The sequence below is a fragment of the Epinephelus lanceolatus genome, chromosome 3 (genome assembly GCF_041903045.1).
Source record: "Epinephelus lanceolatus isolate andai-2023 chromosome 3, ASM4190304v1, whole genome shotgun sequence".
Lineage (NCBI taxonomy): Eukaryota > Metazoa > Chordata > Actinopteri > Perciformes > Serranidae > Epinephelus > Epinephelus lanceolatus.
Genome location: NC_135736.1, coordinates 8,044,484 through 8,063,264, shown reverse-complemented (window position 1 = coordinate 8,063,264; position 18,781 = coordinate 8,044,484). Strand labels below are relative to the sequence as shown.

Genomic DNA, 18,781 nt, shown 5'->3' with positions numbered 1-18,781 from the left:
TTGTTTCCAATCTAGTGGCAAAGCTGTGTCATGAGATAAAGTTTAACTTTTGGAATGCAGCAATGCACACAGCATGTCGTAACAAATCACCCAATCAGTCAGCAGGTGTCTACCATAAATATCAGTCTATAATATATGTGTATAGAGAAGTTGATCATTTTAGTGCAGGACTTCCTAGAGCTTTACACCTGTTCCATTTTAGGCCTAATACACACTTAAAACTCTGCATTTCTGGCAAGTGGGCTATGATACGATCATGATTATGGTCAATTAGCAACCTCAGATGCAACCTGCCTCCACACCCTTGAAAAGTAGCACAGAGTAGGCAAAAGAGTAGCACCCGGCTGCCAGCCTCTGGTTCCCCAGGTAATTAAGAGAGACAGCATGCGTCCTGGCCCTTAATGTTATGGCTGATATGTGTATACTGAGCCAACAAGGCTGGGGACCACTGATAGGGTTTTGTGATAATGAAGAGGACAAGCTTTATAAACATATTTCACTTTAATGATTAAAACGACAAAACCTGAAACAAACAGAAACAAAAGAGTAAATATGACAACAGATAAAGAGGAGACCCCATTGTGAGGGCTGTTAGTCAGAAGTTAAGTAACTACTGACATCAGTTTTACTACAGAAGAGTTAGTAAATGGCTCCACATTATGAAAGTATTTGTGAATTATTGGAGACTGAAGAACTTGAACACCAGTTTACAAAATAACTCCTTTCCATTTTTGCACATCTGATCATGACCTGACATCTATGACACATTGGCCTCCTGATTGATAAGGGTGTTGAGGTCCAGCTTTGTCTTTTCAAGAGCCGCGGTCTTAGCCCTCCGTGAGGGACGCACCACAGAAACTGGCTCTGGAACATTTTCTCCATCACTGAGGCCAAAACAAAAAGGAGCAGATGTATAAGACAATGTGACTATCAAGTGATGGTATCAAATCATGTATACATCATAGCTGTACATACTGGTATTTGTAAAGTCATCATGTTTCCTCATGTGCTGACAGAGTTAAGTGCTATCACTCACCTCTCCTCTGATGACTCTGCCCTCCTGCTCGGCTTTCTGCCTCCTTTGGCTGTGCACACTTTCCTCTGACCTGTGCACACAAACACTCAGGTTACCTCACACTGCTGAGTCAACTCCTTGACTCAGGTAGACAAGAGGAGCTCTAAAAATACAGTGGCACTATGAACAACTGCAGTTTCAGATGAGTATACAGAACCTGCATTACCTCTTTTGGCTCTCTTGGCAGATTTAGATGGATCGTCTGTTGCGGCCTCTGTGGAAAGATAAAGACAGAAAATTCATATATTTGCAGTTCCTCTCTGTGCTAGCTGTATTCTCATCTTGACAGACAGCGAATGGGATTTGGAGGAATCTTAATCCATTTAGCAACATTCTGGTAATATGACATAATCCTTTTACAGGAAGAGTTGTCACAAACGTTTGTGGGGTAAATCTAGTTAGACACAGGCACCAAGAAGGCAACATTTGTTACAGAGGCTCAGCGGGATGTCAGGTTCTTTTATACAGGCTGTCAGTGTGTTTGCATGTGTACCATCTGCATTGACATCCAATGGTTGGAGCGCGCTGGCACTGAGGAGCTCGGCCTGTTCTTTTGAGTCCACTAGCTGATAAATCATTTTCTCCAGAGCGCGGAGGCAGACACGATCCTTCACCACCTGAAGAGAAGAAGGACAGAAAGAGGAGAAATGAAACATTAAGCCAGTCAAGAGGCAGATGTATATATCTAAAACAGTACAAGGCTGTGTTCTCAGCCACACTAGCAGGGCTTGAAGCAAGAAAAAATCCTGTAATCCGTTATTTCCATGGTCTAGGAAAGTACAGTCAGTGTGTGTGAACATGAGCTAGTCTCTCTCAAGCCCAGAAACAAAGAAGTCTCAAACTTCATCTTCTTATCTACCCAAATGAGCTTCATTCTATTGTAGTGTTCTCAGTCCTGAAACAGAAGATGTTCCCATATACTCAGAACATTCCCCTGGCTGCTCTGTGTCATCTATAACATCTTTCACCATTCACTGTCTGTGAAGCAACTCCAGACTTTGTACCCTATAGCCCCGTTTCCACCGAGCAGTACGGTTAAGTTCAATTCAGTATGTTTTTTTCCCATTTCCACTGTGAAAAGTTGTGGATGGTGCCAATGGAAACATTCTGTACCATCCCCATTTTTGGTAACCCCTCTGTTGGGGTACCTAGCACACAGATCTGGTACTTAAAAGGTGGAGCTGTGAACACTGCAGTCTGTTGAATGGTCAATAGTGGACAGTCACTTTGCTCAGGGCCGCGTTGTGGCTGGTTTTGAGCCACATGTAACCACTGTTCATACCTCAGAGAGTTTTATTAGTAGACTGTTATTATAAAATGAAAGGATGTTTTGCTGCCTCTCGCAGCAGCTGGAGTCGGATGAGGGTCTAAGTACCATATCTGAAGCGTTACTTGTGGTTCCAAAGGTACTATACCGAATGCGTTTGGTGAAAACGGGGCTTATGACATCACAAACTTTAGTTTAGTACTCGTTTTTGGATTTGAGAGACAGATGTTCATGTTTACTATTATTTTTAGACTGTATTAGACCATAGGAGTAACATGTATGAATTCTGTAAATGGGTGTAGTTCCCCTTTAACATAGTCAACATCAAACCTTAAAGGAATACTTCACCCACAAAATAACCATTTGTATATCAGTTACTCATCACATTACCTTGAATTCGTGACAAAAATTGTTTCTGGCATGCCTCAATGGAGAACAAAGAATCCAAAAATGGAGAAAATTCTTGGTGAATTGGAGTAAAAGGGGGGCCCTTTTAACAACAGCAAAACTATGTCATAACATCAGTTTGCAAACTCTCATACAACTCCTGCAGTATAATCCCAAACACGCATTTTTGCTAAAATGTGATTGAAAACATGTCAGTACAAACAGTCTAATGCACGGCTGATATGTATGATTGGGCACGCAAGTGCATTTAAATTTTGCTCAAGCTGAGCTCATACACTCACGTATGTTCAGGCACATTCAGGATGCACTACTGTTTGGGAAGTACTGAGGCTTAGGCTGGACAAATGAGACTTGAATTACACTGCAGAATTGTGTGAAAGTTTGTAAACACACATTTTGATATAGTTTTGCTGTTGTTGAATGTGGACCCTGATTTGGATTCTTTGTTCACCATGCAAAAAAAAAGTTTTCTTCATGAATTCAGGGAAATGCGCAGAGCGTTATTTATATACCAATGGTCATTTTGTGGTTGAAGTATTTCTTAAACATGTTAGCATTTTCATTGTGAGCATGCTAGCATGCTGATGTTATTGTTTAACTTAAAGCATCACTGTGCTCAAGTACAGCCTCACAGAGCTGCTAACATAGCTGCAGACTCTTTAGAGCTGTGGTGTCTGTCTTTACCTGTACAAGCTGCTGCAGCAGCGTCTGCAGGTCTTTCCTGACCGTCTCATCTCTGCTCAGCTCCAGGTTGCTTAAAGTCTTGGCATAGAGACGCACCTCAGGGGCTGTAGGGTCCTTCAACATCTCCCCACACATACGCACCGCCAAGTAGTCATGGACACACACCTCCTAAAGACATATATATGCACTCAATGAATCCATTTTTTTGGTATCAAGCCTTTTACAAACAGTTTACTCTAACAATTGAGAATTAAAGCTCTGCATGCTCTAATGAGAACAGAAGCATTCAAGAGAACAATAAGCAACTCCCATCTGTGCTGAAGTGATGAACGTGTATTTGAGCTCTTCATCATATTGCTTTCTACCCACGAAGCACCAATAAAAACACAAACGCTAATAAGGAACAACCCAGACTGATCACTGAGGGGTTTGAGAGTTTACAGTCGTTCCGGGGATGTTTCCTACCTCCGTGTTTGTTGAGGGCTTGATAAGTGCACTTGGACGGGTCAGCTCGACAAGTAGCTCGACCACATTGTTAATATCCACCTCAGCTAGTGGAGAGGTGGCTGGGGCATTCATCAGAGTCCGAACAGTTGGCAGGAAACCCTCCTCCACGACCTCCTGGTGGACCCTGTAACACATAAAAATACACTCCATATTAGTTTATACTGCATAACTAATAACTTCACCTGGGCAAGTAATCATACTAACAACAGGAGGATGTGAATACACAGGAATAACTTTAATTTAACACATAGCTCATTGTTGTGTGTATGTGTGCGTGTGTGACCTGCTCGCGCGGGCATATAGCTGGAAGAAGACACCAAGGCAGTGCCGCAGTCGTGTGTCGTCCTCAGTGACAGGGTTGTACCACAGCAACACCAGACGGGAGAGCATCTTGGCACTGGAGATACGGCCGATGTACATCAGTTTGGCTAGACCTTCTGCTGCCTCTGTGCGCAGGTCAGACACCTGAAACCACACATAATTCAGTAACACTTTCTTCAGCTATTTTACATCCAAGAGAACATTTATAAATACTTCTGTTTATTGAGTCAATATTTCACCCTCAACCTCACCTCACTGTCCAGGAACTCGGAAAACATCACCAGGATACTCTGTGCGGTGTCCTCTGGTTCATCTCCCTTCTCCTCGGTCACTGGAGCGTCCTCGTCCTGTCTGTCTGGTGACTGGGAAGGCAGGGCTGTCTGAGTGCCAGCTGTTTCAGAGAGCAGCTGGAAGCCAAACAGCAGTAGCAGGTCGATGATGGACCGCAGAGCACTGATACGGATCTTCACCTCATCCAGCTGGGCAATCTGAAAACACAGGTAGACACAATTATAGTATTGGCTGTACATAATTTATGGCTGCGTCTTTGGGGTCGGTAAATCAAAATTACAAAGATATGTTTTTCCACTTGGCCTTAGTCATGCAAGTTTTATATATGCCTCCACGCCAGGCCAGCGATAGCCATGGCTGGAGGCATTATGTTTTTGGATTGTCCATCCGTCTCATTCTCATGAATGCGGTCTCTCAAGAAGGCCTTGAGGAACTTCCTCAAATCTGGCACAAACATCCACTTGGGTGAAAGGATAAAGTGATTAGAATTTGGGGGTCAAAGGTCACTGTGACCACATAAAACATGTTTTTGGCCATAACTAAGGAATTTATATGTTAATGAGAAAAATTTCACACAAACATCTGGTAGAATAAGATGATGCCGTGATGACATTTTATATCCAAATATTTTTGGATTTGGGACAAGTGACTGTTTAACATGTAGCATATATCACATTACCTGCAGAAGAAGAACCATGTGGGTTTTGGCCAGCTCCTTGCTGTGCAGAGTGCACGTTCCCAGACACACCACGGCCATGTTACGGACAGCAGGGTGAGCATTTGCTATACTGGGCAGGACCTGACAGAGATGAAAGAAAATATTGATATCAACCAACTTTTACTGAATTTACTTAATCTCCAGAAATGTTTGCCAACATGAAATTATATTTTTTTAAAAAACAATAAGCAAATAGTCACAGGTGATTCAAAGCTTCCATCAGTTGGGATAAAAGGCTTTTGACTTCATGAAAAGAAATAATTATAACGGTAACAAGGGTTAAGCAATGAACCATCAGTCAAACCGCCAAGTTACTCTACATTTTAATGGCTTAACACTTCACATTTTTGGTGTGGTACTGAAAACATGCTGTCCAATCAGAGGGGAAACAACAACATTTCAACAAAATATGTGCAACAGATAGGGATGCACAGATTTATTCCCCTAACACTAGATCAGCCAATATTCACCTGGTAGACTGCCATCAGCCTATCAGCAAATAAGATGACATTTACCGATGGCAGTGGCCGTTTTCTGTTGTGTCATATTATTTTTGTGCAGGCTAACAAGCAAAGCGTTCTAGACAAAACAGAGATCTTCTCCAGGTGCCATTGGGATGAAAGGATGCAGTAAACTTGTCAGGGGACAGACCTATTGTTTCCCTAATAATGCCACATCGGGAACAACAAATCTGTGCTGACATTGGCAGTAGAAGAGCAAGTTAACGTTAACTGTTAGCAGCCAGTGGTCAGAACTGACAACTAAAGGGAGGCTACATCACATCAAGTTACATTATGATGCTTTCAAGCTCTGTTCAGTATATATTAGTATTGGGCAAAGGTAAATTATAACCATGTCATGATGTGTACAAACGCAATCTTGTAAAATTAAGTTTTTGCAAAAAACCTGAGTAAATACAGCTGTTTGAAGGAGAAATGTGTTGATGTTTTCACAGTGATTCAAATATTAGGGAGGAATTATGATATATAAAGTATAAAGGTTTGTGGGGCAGGTTACTTTCAATTCAAAAATATGTTTTTCATGTTAAAGGCTTTATTAAAGGCTCTTTCATAAATGTGTACAGTTACATTTTTGTTCATTCAAAAATTGATAACTGAAGGCTGAGTAACAGTTCAGTTATTTTTAATGGCACAAAAGGGGCAATGAATAACAACAAAATAACAAGTTTTTGTTGTTGCTGATTTTGTTTATTTTAAATATTGCTATCAGCCCAGAACTTTGCAATTGGTGTATCCCCAGCAACAGATATACACACTGCATCAACTGGCAGTTAAGGAACCAATTTCAAAAGTTGAGCCGTACAGTCTTACCAAAAGTATAGCAGGTATTTTGGTGCCGATACTCCTGTATCTAAAGATCCATTAGGAGTTCAGGATTTGTACATCGACAGAAAATTTGTGAAAAATATGATGATGTGTGCAGTGTGGGTTTATACCAGTGAGGACATTAAGGCGCTTATGGTCGGACCAATCCGTGTCTTGATGCTCATCTGCTTTAGCAGCTCTGCACACATTGTTAAACACCTCAGAAGAGTCTCTGGGTCATTCTGGAAAAACAAAAAAAACAAAAAACAAAAACAAAAGGCGTTAAGGCCTTTCCTCATTTTATTTTAGGAGGAAACCTAAACCATCTCTAACCATACAGGGTAAATCATATTAAATAACATGTAGAGACACAAAGGCAGGGCTTTCTGTGTGGTTATGTACCTTCTCAGTGCGGGTTTCCTTGTCGGCTGGCTGGCTGCTCGCTGCGATTTCCTGAATGATCTGGTTCCTGCGATTCTCGAACTCTGTGATGGAGTCCTTCAGCTCCGCAGCACGACTGAAGTCCTGGGCGCTGATACAATCCTCCAGAGTTTGTTTAGCCTCCAAGATGCACACCTTCACCTCTGCAAGCTAGAGGAGAGGAGGTGGAGATATAAACAGAAGAGGAGCGAGTTATTCCTTAGCTGGAATACACTCCAGAGGATTCTCAACTGTTGAGACGGGCAACTGCACCTCCATTTACAGGAAAAACAACAACACCTGGGGCTCTGGGCCACGCCACAACCCTCTTGAGGCTACTTTGCCTTTACTGACTGAAAAAGAAAGAGATGGGGAGAGAACTCAGGTGCACAGACGGAATGGAAGGTAAACACCTGGGCAAGGACTGACTTCCTCTGCGGCTGTTTGGCCTTCGAAGATATTACACACTTTGAAAGAAGAAGAGTTGAGATATATTGAGAAAGTTGGAAGCAGTCCCTCTGTGCTGATCTGTGTTTCTAGGTAACCACTGACTTTAACAGGGAATAAATCAGGATAAAAACTAATATTAAAAAGGAACGACTGGGTGTGGATACAGCAGGCAAAGATATGCAGCTTCCACCTCACTTGAACATGCTTTGCCTCCAAATACAAACCATCTGCCAGCTAGAGTTATGAAGGGATGGAAAAACAAAGGGATGAAAACAGACAAAGGGGAAATGTTCACAGAGCACAAAACAGAGAAGACTTGGAAAAAAAAAGAAGATAAGATAGAGTGCTACTTTTCTTGATTTTAAAAAAATATTTAAACCTTTCATATATTTATTATTTGGTTCATTGAAAATAAGGAAACCTGAATATCCATTTGCAGCAATCAATCATTCTGTAGCTTTGTAAGAATTTTATCTTTTCAACCAAATAAAAACTAGCAGTGTGCCAATATGTGCTGTTTTCATCCGTCCAAAAAACAGTAGGGTATTTGGAAAGGATTACTGAATCTAATTGCTTTCACTTGGCAGAGTTTTGCCCACCTGGACCTGCTGCCGGCGGCTCATGTTCTCATCCACTGGCTGACTGGCCTCCGTGATGGGCTCCCTCACATCGGAGATGATTTCTGCCACCTGTGTAACACAAAGCCAGCTCATTCAGACATCAATCTCAGTGGTAATGATACCGCCACAGAATAGAAAATCTGCTTAATTTTGTGACATCTCAAACAAAAAACCTTTAGTAGCAAAGGACAGTTTAATTCATGCAACCATCTGCACAACAATCCATCCCCCTAAAGTGTGTCCATGTGGAAACACTCACAAATAATACCAGCTTTATCATTTAAATTCTGTCTTATTGGTCTGTCAACTGAATATATGAAGGGTACTGATTAGGGGTGGGGTGGGGATCAATTCTTAGATTCATCACAATTCTTTCTTGAAAGATTATCTCTCGATGCAGAAAAGTCATTAATTGGAAATACAAAACCCAGTTCACCACATTATGATCACCTTTAACAGTTCTGTAAGACCGGGCTATATGCTCCTTACAGCTGAACAAACCGGATAATGAAATGTAACGGTGTCGTGCTTACGTCCTAAGCTTGGCTACCTCTTGAGTATTGGTAAGGATGGCTAAGTTTGAGCAACAGCAGATGGATATAATCCAACCAACGCCCCCTGGCTTTGAAGCTAGCATGGAAGCATTTTGGCTTCTGTAGAGCTGAAGGGAAATGGAGCCACACGGAATGCAAGTTGTGTCTCAACAAAGTGAAATATTTTTGGAAACATGGGAAACTATATTTAATGTTTCCACCCAGAACTAGAGGAAAACACTCAGTTGTAGTTGCTGCCGAGCAGAGAACAAGCAAATAAGTTATATCAAAGCTAAGGGAAGTAAAGTCGTCAGTTCATTTGAATTATTAATCATTACAAATACACTTTTTTTTTAAAATAGCAAGTAGTCACAGTGAGAAAAATGATGTTATTTCAAATTTATATGCATCAAGATGCCACTGATAATTTTTTTATAATCATATCGTAACCCTCTGAATCTTAATTAAATCCAGTTGTGATGTCCTAGAGATTCTTATCCCTAGTACTGATAAATGTATTTCCCCTTGTGTGTTGAAAAGAAGCAGTGTGTGAATTTAATTAACATTTAATTTACAGAAGTGAAGTTGTTCAGATTTCAGTGTAAAATGAAACTTACAGTCTGTATGCGTCTGTTGTCATCAGGAATGAGGGTGAGGAGCTTTTCAGTTAGAAGTGAGACAAGGGAGGAGGGAGTCTGTGGGAGAGCCAACATCTCCTGCAGGACAGCCAACACACGCTTCCTACAAAACACACAATATAACAAGATAATAAACAAGCTGATGACAAACAAGCAACAACCTCAAGGGCTAAAAAAAATGAAGCCAACACTGCAGTGCCAAAAACTGCAGTTCCTTGAATGGTCACTTGAGGCCTGCTCCAGAAGTGAGTCAATCCCCGCTAGTGTGAGTGGGCGGAAGTTTGCTGCATAGATCAGCCTCTCATTGGGCAGAACGAGCCACCCGCTGAAGTCCCGCCCTACCACCTCCGGTTGTGTAGCAGTTTTCAACCGTTTTCAACACGTCCTTTACTAACTTTTGCGGTGTTTGATCTTGCGGGGATGTAGCCATTTTTCTGCCATGGTTCACATCCTGTAGGCAATATTTTTGTGGGCGTGTTACACCAAAACCTGTTTCCCCCCGGCAATATTTTTGCAAGCACACCGTTGCTGTGGCACCGCCCAGAACGATTGTGATTGGTTGAAAGAAATACAAGCAGCCGGGGCATTTTTTTTCTCCAATCTCAAAGTGAGAGTCGGCCCAGCCAGACCTTTCTTTTCTTGAGAAAGGTCTGGTGAGCGAGACTAATCCCCACAGACCCCCATGTAAAAATGCCCAACTTCACAACAGAAATAAACATGTTTACAGCCTGGCACAAAAAAACAGTTTTGGTCTCTATAGCTAATTTCAACATTCATGACATGAACTGATTTTTTTATTTACTGACACTACAGATCTCTTAAACTAAATGAACACATACTGCAGAATTCAATACAATGTTTGAATCTCAGGTATTTAAAAAGAGAAAAGCTACAACATCCAAAACATCTAACCAGATATTAAACCAACCAATCAGCTCACAGTGTAAGAGGAACATTACTGTGACTAGTCTATATCTGAAGTGTTCAATCAATTAATTGACTAGTTGATCGACAGAAAATTATTAGAACAGCTATTCTGATAATAAATTAATGATTTCAGTCATCGTTTTGGTCCTGAAACAAGCTGACGGTCGGCCGTCGGTCACAGCTGGACCACTGGTGAGCGTCTGTCGCTATTAAAATTCTCTCCTTTCCTCATTTAAAGCTGCAGTCTATCCGTTCTTCTCGGGCTGCACTAAAATCATATTGCCATTATTCTGACAGATATTGTGATTGCAATATAAGTCGCGATTTAAGTGAGAATGGTAATTTTTGCATTTCATTTTCATTGAATAAAAATTAAAATAAAAAATTAAAATGGTGAGATTTTTGCTGATGTCTGTAACAAACAAGCATGTTCCTATATGTCTGGAATATGGTTTGTAGGCAGAGGCATCTCTGTAGCACCACAGTGCTTCATTTTAATGGTATGTTGTGACAAATTACCTTTTATCAAAAAACCACAGCTCCTGTGATATGGCTTTATTGCAATTTCAATAATATTTTGAATAATTATGCGGCCCTACATCCTTCCTCTCATACTTCCCCACTCCTTTCCTTCCCAGTTGATGTCCACATTTGTTTTGTTACTGCGTCTTTCCCTCCCACACCATCTGTTCATCATTTTACCAACACAACTCTGTTCCCCATCTTACCTGCCGCCCTCCTCATTGGTATCCAGGCATCCGATGAGATGGATGAGCTGTTGGGAGATGAACTCCTTTGTCATGACGAGCTCCAGCTGGTTAAAGTCAGCCCTCTGTTCATCTGACAGCAGAGGCACGGCCTTCAGATATCTGCAGTCAGAGTCAAGAGTCATACAGCTCAGAGATTACAACAGCTCTCAGAGCTCAGTCAGATTTGATAACGTTGCCCTCGGGTACCAGAATCACAGGGATACAACTCAGAATAAATAACTATCATATTAAATGCAATACAGCAACACTGTAGGTAGCTAACATTGCACCAGCTCTACCTACAAGCCACAGCTACACACAGACATATCAGCTAGCAGCCAAGTGGGTTTTATGAGCAGATGAATTTTAAGCGTGCCACTCAGTTACAGCAAATGTAATTAGGAGCATTTCACAGTGCAGCGTCACATACATTAGGCAGCTGGTAAACAGCAGAATGCTCCAACAATGGTGCCTAGAGAGGATGATACTACAGAGATTACTGGGATTTAAAAGCAGAAATGAGTGTGGAAGGCATTCTGTAAATTCATGCTAAAAGTCATATTTTGAAGTAAATATAAGAGTAGAAGCTACACACCCTGAATATGCTCTGTGTGTAGCTACACACAGAGCATATTCAGGGTGTAACTTTAAGGTAAAAGAAGGTTTGTAGAAGATTCTGAATAACAATCACAATGACCAGTCTCCAGATCAATGCTGCGGTCTAGCCATCAAAGGCAAAACTAGATCTATAAGAATAAAACATTAACCAGTGCAAAGATACTACAAATTCTAAAGTGTTACTGTGTATTGGGAGCAGTTCAGTATCTTAAATGTGACAGCCTGCAGCTACATTTCAAAGCAGTCATAGTACACGATCTGTTGGGTCCCCGCGGCATGTAAACTTGATCACAGCTGTTTTTGAAGTATTTGGCTTTGATCATGTAAATTAAAAAAGACTTACAAGAGCATCAACAGAAACTGTTGTCCTTGTTATTTTTTTTGCCTTTTTTTAATATAAATTCTACAGTTTAAAATATCTAGTCCGGTTAAGTTGAACTTAAGCAATGGGTTAGCCACACAGTTACATACAGAAAGAGCTCCTCTGAGAACACCGGACCTGCATTCAGATACCTGAGTAACAACATGAGCATCATGGCAACTGTGTTAGGCAACTACTAAAGATATTGAAGGTTAGATCTACAATTTTTCAAGTTTGGCTTGATAAAATAGTCACTTGCTCATGTAAAACAACATGAACAGTTGTATCTTGGTGTAATGATTCCTCCTGTTCATAAAGGACGATAAAGATCGGTAGCTAAAATGCTTCTGATATAAGTGATGGGAGACACAATCCACAGCCCTCATTCTGAGCAAAAATATATTCGAAACTTTCACTGACGTTAACATGAGGCCTTGGCAGATTAAGTTAGACCAATCAAAGTAAATATCGTCCAGAGTTACAGCCCCTTTAGTGGAGAATTCCCTCTTTGAGTTCCCCATACTGTGTTTCCATTCTTAGCTGCAGTGGAGGAACTGCAACAAAAGATGGAACATGATACATGAGACAGTCAATGTTCCTACACACTTTACATTCTAAAATCCCATACTTTTCCAGACTTCTCTGTAGATTTTTCAGACCATATTTGACATCTGAATACAGATAGCAAGTCCTCGGAAAACTTGCTTTTACCCATTGTGGCCACTGGGTCCACATTCTTACTGTCAAACATCTCTGCCCAAAAAGGAATTAAACCAATCTTAACATATTGATAAAATAATATTATAGAACTGTTATACCCATATTCTAAACCCCTTTTATGTATAAGAACCCCAAATAAGTTGAAAAAAGTTAAATGCCTGAGCCTCATTTATTTACTTTGTCCATAGAAACAGAAAAGATAGCCCGTTTACTTTTATAATTACATCACTACATAATTCATTAATGTTCAGACAAACTTAATATTATATTCAATATCAATGTATTTTTGCACAGAATAAGGACTGGCTTGTTGCCACAAGTCTCTTGAGCAGTCACAGAGCATTAGGAAATGATCTCTAAATGTCCAGTATGAACAGGAGGAATGGTTAGAAAAAACATGTTTCAGAGTTCATGTGGTTAGCTGGCTATTGTTTTAAGAAAAACATCAAAAGAGTGAACCCATCCTTTAACTACAAGATTAAATCAATCTGTTGACACTGTTGCTACTGATCTGCACTGAGGCTAAAATATACAGATGACAGCAAGAAAACTATAAATGTAATCAGGTAAACTTCTCTTACCCGTAGAGGTATTCGGCATAAGTGGCAGGGTCTGGCAGCACTTGCTCCAGCATTTCATCACCATCATCTCCTTTAGCCTTGATGAACTCACACAGAGCCCTCCAGTAAAGCACATTCTCACAGGACAGAGAATCCACCGGGATCAGCTTCCTGTTGAATCACACATAATCTTTTAACTTCAGACATTCAATTGATCATGTGACAACATGTGAGAGCCAGAGTTTGAAGTGTACCTGTTGTCTAGCTGAGCTCTGTTCTGCACCAGTTCTTCAGGAGGTGTGCCTTCGAGGATGGCTTTCAGTGTGTCCAAAGCTGTTTGGGCACAGTTCTCTACATCCAGCCTGTGGAGCAGCTCTATGATGTTACCATCCAGCCGAAGTATCCAAGCCGGCAGTAGGCAAGAACACACCACCTCCCTCACCGCTTCTATAACACACACGGCCAATCAGACATATTTAATGGGCACAATGGAATTTAGAACTGAAATCTGTTGATCAAAAGCAAAATAAATAGAAAATTCATAGTAGTTTAGCCAGGTGAAAATTACTTTTTCCCTTAAATTACTGGTTCCAGCAACTCCAATGTGAGAAAGTGCACATTTCTCTGCCATACAGCATTGTGAAATAAATTCAAATACATTTTTGACATTTCATTGACTTTAGAATGCTGCAGGGATGACATTTTTTGCCTCCCCAACTGCCTCAACAAAAAGCCATTGTAATTTGGATTATTGCAGAAAATAAACTCTGTGGCAAACAGTTTAGATGTTTCGCACAGCAAGATCATCTTCACAAATGAACACCACTTTTGCAATTTCTGAAGCATAAATGCAATCACAAAAAGTAAAAAGCTAATGTTAGGCTATAAACAAACAACACCATGTTTGCATGACTTCATTGCCACCACCACAACTATGCAGTTAAGGCATGTTTGGCATGATACTGTATTGTCTTATTTAGCCACTTGTTAGCAACCGCCTTTTTTAAGACACCTAGAGGCTTCAAAATTCACACGTGGGGTGTTTACTGAACTGATATATTTAATGTCGAAGAACAAAGTGTGAAAATCACTTTAGTTTGTGTTAACCACAGACCTTATTTCAGGCATCTCACAAAGAACCCATTCAAAAAACTTTAACTTTAAGAGGAAGGAACTGATAGTGCTAAAATGCAAACTCATTTCCAGATTTAAGGACTTTTTCCTGCATCACTCAACATGCTAATAAAGACAACAATGGAATTAATTGACAATAAAAATAATTGTTTGTTGCAGCATTAGTGGATTTGTTTTGCTTACTGAAAGTGCTTGCTTGAAAAATGTGTCTGTGTAAATGTCATGTCACGCACACACAGGCAAGAAAATCATCATTACCTGAGGTGTCATGGAGACCCTGCTGCAGCAGACTAACCCTCTGAGCGATGGTCAAAGCTTTGATGTGAACTTTGTCAGCCAGAACCTTAAAACAGAAAACAAAGACAAATGTTTCAAACCTCTGGTCCCAACGTTCAGTCAGATCAAGACAACAACATTTAACTGCAATTGTGGTTACCTGGTAGGCTAGCTTGCGAACGTTCTCTTTGATGTCTCGGGTGCGTTTGATTACTTTGGGGAGGGTGATAGGGGACATCGCGATGCAGGAAAGAACGGCACGTCTCACCTCAGCATTGGTATCATTTTCCAGAATCAACATGTACGCTGAACAGTGGACAGAAATAGAGCATTAGAGTTAGTGGGGCCAATAACAAGTTCAAACAATGCTCTCTCAAATTTGGTTATCAAAGAAATGTGCTGTAATGATGACACCATATCATATTTTGAAAAGACAAAAGCAAAGCATTGTTAAAAAATGGAGTTGACAACTTATGAAATTACAGTGTTTGCTCAAGTGCTGTCAAATCAAAAAGAAGTAGGCATGGATAGAAAAAAACCAAACAGACCGCTGATGGTTGGACAGTCAGGATCCATTGGTTGTTGCAGGCGCGTCATGGCTAGAGCAGCCTGAATCCTTACATTGGGGAACTTGTCAGTGACACGGACCAGCATGGCTTGATGGATGCGATCAAAGAGGTCATCGTCTATCTGGGCGTTCTCCGCCATACTGCCCAACAACTTGTTGATCAGCTGGCACACACGAAAACGCACCGCGTGGCTATTGGCTTTATGAGACTGAGAGAAGAGAACAGCAGAAAATACAGCGGTCCAAACAGTTTGGGAGAAGAAGAGGAAAAAGAAGGAATGAGACATAGGATTGGGGAGAAAACGAAAAAAGGCAGACAACACAGGAAGAAGAGTGAGCATGGATCAATGGAAAGAAGACAGATGAGACAGAGAAAAAGAGGTTGCATACCATAGGAAAATGTATGAGTGAGAAACAGACAGAGTCCAACAGGAAGAGAGGGGAGACAAATGAGACAAGATAAAATCAGATTAAGTGGCAGCAGACACATCAATCACATCTGCGCTTCTCTGTACAGCACATACTCACAACAAAGTCAGCAAAGTTTTTACCTCCAACAGGAAGTTAAAGATGAAACTCAGAAATGGATGATCATCCTCGGCATCATCTTCTTCTTCCTCCTCCTCCTCCTCATCCCCCTGCTGCTCCTGCTCCTCTGTTTTAGATGGAGACTGGAAACTTGCTGCAAACCTCGCAACAAAGTCAATGACATTTTCGACTGTAGGTTCACGCTTGTAGACGATCATGGCGTACTTCAGGTAGTGGACAAACTCCTCATGGAACAGTGTCTTGTCCTCAAGCTGGTTGAGGAGATGGAGAATATCATCAGTAACAGGTGACAGGGGAGGCAAACCAGGAGACACATTAGATTAGATTTAAAAAAAAAAAAAAAAAGAAAAAAGATGCAATAGGGCAATATGTGAAAATGACAGTTTTGCTTACTGTCCCCAGTAGGGTTGCAGCCGTATCATGGTATACCATGATATGAAAACTGATGGTTACCAAACTGTGTACATTTGCTCATCTACGATATTAGGGGAAAAACATGCTCATGGATGGACAATCTCACCTATATTTTAATTATTTTTAAAAGGGAGGCTTTCTACAAATACATCCTTCAAAAAATGGTTCCAAGTTTCAATTACACTGATGAAATTATCCTTTCATTTGCATTCCTTTAAAGGTCAGTCTGACTGATAATAATTCTGCCATACCAATTTATTTTTGAGATTATCATACCCTGAAAATCTCATACCATTGCATTTCTATTCTCCAGGGTCAAATCAAAACGCAGAGAAGCAGCTGTCAGTTTCTCGTACCACATATTTGGAACAAACTTCCAGAAAACATAAGATCTTCTCCCACTTAAACACGTTTAAATAGTGGACTGGAACTTTTTTGTTTGCCATTTCCTTTTATTAAATTATATTTGGGGCTATCACTCTATTTTTTACTCTTAAGTTTTATTCCATTTTAATTTAAAAAATATAATCCTGTTTGTCTTTTCATATACCATATCTTAAAGTAAAGCACCTTTCAGAAATGTTCTACTTTTTTTTACACAAGTTATATGTAAATTTCATTATAACAATAACAATAATAATAACAATACAGCCTTTACCAGAACCAACTTTCTTCCACAATACAGACATGGATTTAAACTATGAATAAGCGTGGTAGGTTTTGTCTAATTGTAAAACAGAAACACAGTGGATAGATGGTAGGGTCCATGACAGTTTTACATATCAGCACTTACCTTGTTGTATCGGCTGTTGAGGCTCGCCACCAGCTTAGCTTTGTTGTTGTGGCCCTTCTGAGCGCGCTGAAACGCCTCTTTAATGTCTATTTCATTGTCCGCAGTCATCTTTCCTTCACCACAAAAGCAAATTGAAAGACAGAATAAGTTAAAAAGCTGTATAGGTTTTCCTCGCAGTAACTGACGCCTCCGCTAACGTTTTAACGGAATGATAACGGCGGCAGCCTGTTTGTCTCTAGAGCCTCGTTAGCTAAAAGCCCCACCTCGACCCAACTCCCTCAGAAAGGAAAGTAAGAAAACAACGTACACTAGCTACACCGTACGGGATACAGTTCCCCAGTGACATTTTACATTATCCCGCATCATAAAATTGAAGCAGTAACGAATTCTACAGAATAATTAAACTTATTATGAGTTTTAGAAAGGCAACGTTACCTTTTCATCCGTTTGCTTCTCGCAACACTAGCGCCTGTTTTCAAATTCAACTGTCGTGAGTTCACGCGAGAACTGAGATGTGATTACTACGTCATGACGTACAGAATCATGGATTATTTGTGCCCTGAGCCTAGTCTGGCAGGCGGTTGTACAAGTTAGGCCTCTACACAAAAGTAGCAGAACTAAAACATGGCAGGAAGAAACAGTCGAGCATGTCACAATAGAAATATATAATAATAACATATATATAATTATAATTAAAATATATTGATTATTAAATTGGATATATTAATTATTAGAATGTATAATTGTTAGAAATATGAGGAAAGAGGCAACTGATGACAAACCTTACAAAGACAAAGTGGATTCTGTTACAGAGGAAGAGCTCAAGAAATTAATCTTATCGATTATTATTTCAGTTTCTAAGACAAATTAATATTCAGAGGATATAAGTTTGTTTTTTGTTTGTTTCATTTATTTATTGTAAACACCAGACATTCTGATCCACACTAGACCTACATACCAGTTGGTGGCAGTAATGCTCCAAAATGAACTGAAACATAACAATTAATTGTTATGTTTATAATTATTCAAGTAGCCAATCAACAGAAACTAAATCAGCCACTATTTTGGTAATTGATTAATCGTTTAGTTTGATTGTTTGATTGTTTTTCAAGCAAAAATTTGAAAAATGTCCCTCGTGCCTCTCAAATGTTAAGATTTGATGCCTTTCTCTCTTTTCATTTTAAACTGGACATCTTTGAGTTTTGGACTCTTGATTGAACGAAACCAGAAAACATTGATGGGCCTTTTTTAAATTGTCTTTTTAGGCATTTTACAGATCAAATAATTATTCCTTGTATTAATCGTACTTGCATGCACAAAAGTGTTCACTAATGGTGCTACAATATATTCTAAAATAGTCGAGGAGGAGCGGCCCAGCAGGATGGTGGGCATGCAGAAGCAGGGAGCATGGACAAGGTGGGAGGGGGCGCTGGACAGGAAGGTGACCTGGGCCGAGCTCTGGCAGGCAGAACCCCAGCGCATCAGGTTCATCATCACAGCTGTGTATGACGTCCTACCTAGCCCAGCTAATCTCCATCTCTGGGGCATGGCCGACTCTCCAGCTTGTGCTCCGGGACAGGTTCACTTGAGCACATCCTCAGCAGCTGCCCGAAAGCACTGGGGGAGGGTTGCTGTCGCTGGCAGCACGAACAAGTGCTGAAGGCAGCTGCTGAAGCCATCTCCAAAGCTGTAGCCCACAACAACACCAACAAACACCAGCAAGGCAAGAGGAACATCATCTTTGTCAGGGCTGGAGAGCAGCCTCAGTCACAACCCAAACCAGCAGCCAGCCTACTCATCTCAGCGTCTGACTGGGAGCTGAGAGTAGACTTGGGCAAGCAACTCAAGTTCCCGG

General features: G+C 40.6%; 1 protein-coding gene across 3 annotated transcripts; it reads right to left on the bottom strand.

The window, feature by feature from the left end:
• Positions 1-482: 482 nt before the first annotated feature.
• ncapg (non-SMC condensin I complex, subunit G) lies at positions 483-17,445 on the bottom strand. Of its 3 annotated transcripts, none has more exons than XM_078164270.1 (23): positions 17,362-17,445; positions 16,927-17,039; positions 15,722-15,970; positions 15,151-15,379; positions 14,763-14,908; positions 14,585-14,669; positions 13,447-13,639; positions 13,214-13,363; positions 12,023-12,064; positions 10,913-11,053; positions 9,237-9,360; positions 8,066-8,155; positions 6,999-7,187; positions 6,728-6,838; positions 5,233-5,352; positions 4,514-4,750; positions 4,225-4,406; positions 3,900-4,065; positions 3,435-3,602; positions 1,569-1,692; positions 1,242-1,289; positions 1,037-1,106; positions 483-884 (listed from the first exon to the last, which is right to left on the bottom strand). In XM_078164270.1, exons 2-23 carry the CDS (start codon positions 17,032-17,034, stop codon positions 758-760), a joined length of 3,099 nt encoding a protein of 1,032 aa, XP_078020396.1. In that variant the 5' UTR covers positions 17,035-17,039; positions 17,362-17,445; the 3' UTR covers positions 483-757. The 3 variants fall into 3 exon arrangements, with proteins under 3 accessions (XP_078020396.1, XP_078020403.1, XP_033479053.2); XM_078164277.1 differs by having other exon boundaries at positions 16,927-17,034; positions 17,362-17,411; XM_033623162.2 differs by lacking the exon at positions 12,023-12,064.
• Between the last annotated feature and the right edge of the window lie 1,336 nt (positions 17,446-18,781).